Source organism: Monoraphidium neglectum, assembly GCF_000611645.1.
Source record: "Monoraphidium neglectum strain SAG 48.87 unplaced genomic scaffold scaffold00942, whole genome shotgun sequence".
NCBI lineage: Eukaryota > Viridiplantae > Chlorophyta > Chlorophyceae > Sphaeropleales > Selenastraceae > Monoraphidium > Monoraphidium neglectum.
This window is the reverse complement of record NW_014012686.1, coordinates 1-1726: the sequence shown is the minus strand read 5'-3', so window position 1 is coordinate 1726 and position 1726 is coordinate 1. Positions and strand designations below refer to the sequence as shown.

Genomic DNA, 1726 nt, shown 5'->3' with positions numbered 1-1726 from the left:
CCCCATACACACACTCATCACAGAGGGAGTTGGTGTGTTTGTCGCGCCGTCCACGACTGCGTCCGTCAGGATGGCCGCCGCCTCCACCATGTCTGCCGCGGCCGCCACAGAGGCCAGGCCGCAGGCAAAGTGGGAGTGGGCCGCGGGCCGCAACGGCGTCATGTACAAGAAGAGGGTGCGCGAGATCAAGCGACGCCGGCGGCGCCTCGCGCAGTCCGAGGTTGCGAGCGATGGCCCCGGCGGGCCGGGCGGCGGCCCGCCGCACGACGGCGCGCAGCCGGGTTTGCCAGCGGACGGCGCGCCGCCGCGCGCGAACAAGCGGAGGGGCCTCAAGGCCGGCGGAGTCATGACTCCTGCGGCGGCGTGGGACGGCGCGCACGGGCGCATCCAAGGCAGCCTGGAGTGGAGGGGCTTCCAGGGGCTCAACCTGCAAAAAGAGAAGGTCTACCCCATCGACGCCGCGATCGCGGCCAGCAGCGCGTACGCGCTCAACGCCGTCAACGACCGCGCCGCCTTCTACGCGCTCGACCCGGTCACCGGCAACTCCACCGGCGTCCCGGTCAAGACGACCACCCTGTCGGGCCTGTTTGGGGCGGTCGACAAGACCGGCACGGACCCGTCGAGCTTCGCAAACTGGGCGTGGCCGAGCGCGATCTACGACAAGGTCTCGCAGCGGTTCCTGCTGGCGTGCGCCTCGAACCTGCAGTACGTCGACGACCTCGGCACCGGCAGCCGGCTGTTCTACCCGCCCAACAAGGCGGGGGCGGTCTACCTGGCTGTCAGCGACAAGGCCGACCCCGTGAACGGCAATTGGCAGGTCTTCGGCATCGCCCTGGACGCGTGCCCTGCCGGGCAGTACGCGCTGCCGGACATGCTGCAGGTGGGCGGGTGGGGCTGTCGAGCCGGTGACGCTGGAGGGCTGGGTGCCTGAGTGCAAACGCCGGCGCCTAATTATGAGCTGCAGGCACCACCACCTCTGCACGATTGTCATTAAATTCGTGTATGGCTCCGCCCTTTGCCCAGCCCCAGACGGACCGCCCAGCCGCATCCAAATCGGCCCTTGCTCCGCGCCCAGCAACGCAGCCGGCCCCACCCACCCAACTCCTCACCCGCCGGCCCCAACCGCCCAACCCCCAACCCCGCCTCGCCCCCTCGCAGATCACCTACGACGCGTGGGGCGTGTACCTCTCCGTCGCGACCCAGTGCATGAGCAACTCCGCCTCGACGCCCTCCAAGGTCAGGGTCTACGCGTTCGATAAGGACGTGGCGACAGGCGCACGGCGGATGAGCTACGTGCCCTACTGGGACGTGGCAAGCGGCATCGGGGGTCTGTCGGCCTCATTGTGGTCGGTGATGCCGGCGCGGCCGCAGGGGTACTCCGAGGCCAACAGGGACTGCGTGTTCTTCGCGGGGCAGGTGGGGCCGAGGCGGGAGTTTGGGGCAAAAAGGGGATTGTGGTGGGGGCCGATCTGGCATCGGCTGCGGAGGCGGGCACAAGCACAGCACGGCAGAGCTACTATTGGTTTGTAGTTTCTTCATCCCTGTCATCTTGTTAGAGCCTGCATGCCTTATGTGCTCTCTTGCCGTCTGCTCATGTTCACACACGCCTGGCTTTGTCTCGTCCGCCCTGCTCACTATGCGCTCACCCCGGCATCTGCCAGGCCCGCCCCCCAAAACGCACGCCTCTCCCTCACAGCCGCCCCCCCCGCGTCGGATGCCCCCCCCC

At 68.4% G+C, this 1726-nt stretch overlaps 1 protein-coding gene across 1 annotated transcript in view; it reads left to right on the top strand.

The window, feature by feature from the left end:
- Positions 1–1530, top strand: part of MNEG_6010 (Chitinase 1) — a gene marked incomplete at both ends in the record, with an annotated part of 7845 nt that extends 6315 nt beyond the window's left edge. The window contains 3 exons of the mRNA XM_014045515.1: positions 111–880; positions 1159–1416; positions 1504–1530. Coding sequence (XP_013900969.1) covers positions 111–880; positions 1159–1416; positions 1504–1530 — 1055 coding nt within the window. The remainder of the gene's footprint in view (positions 1–110; positions 881–1158; positions 1417–1503) is intronic.
- Between the last annotated feature and the right edge of the window lie 196 nt (positions 1531–1726).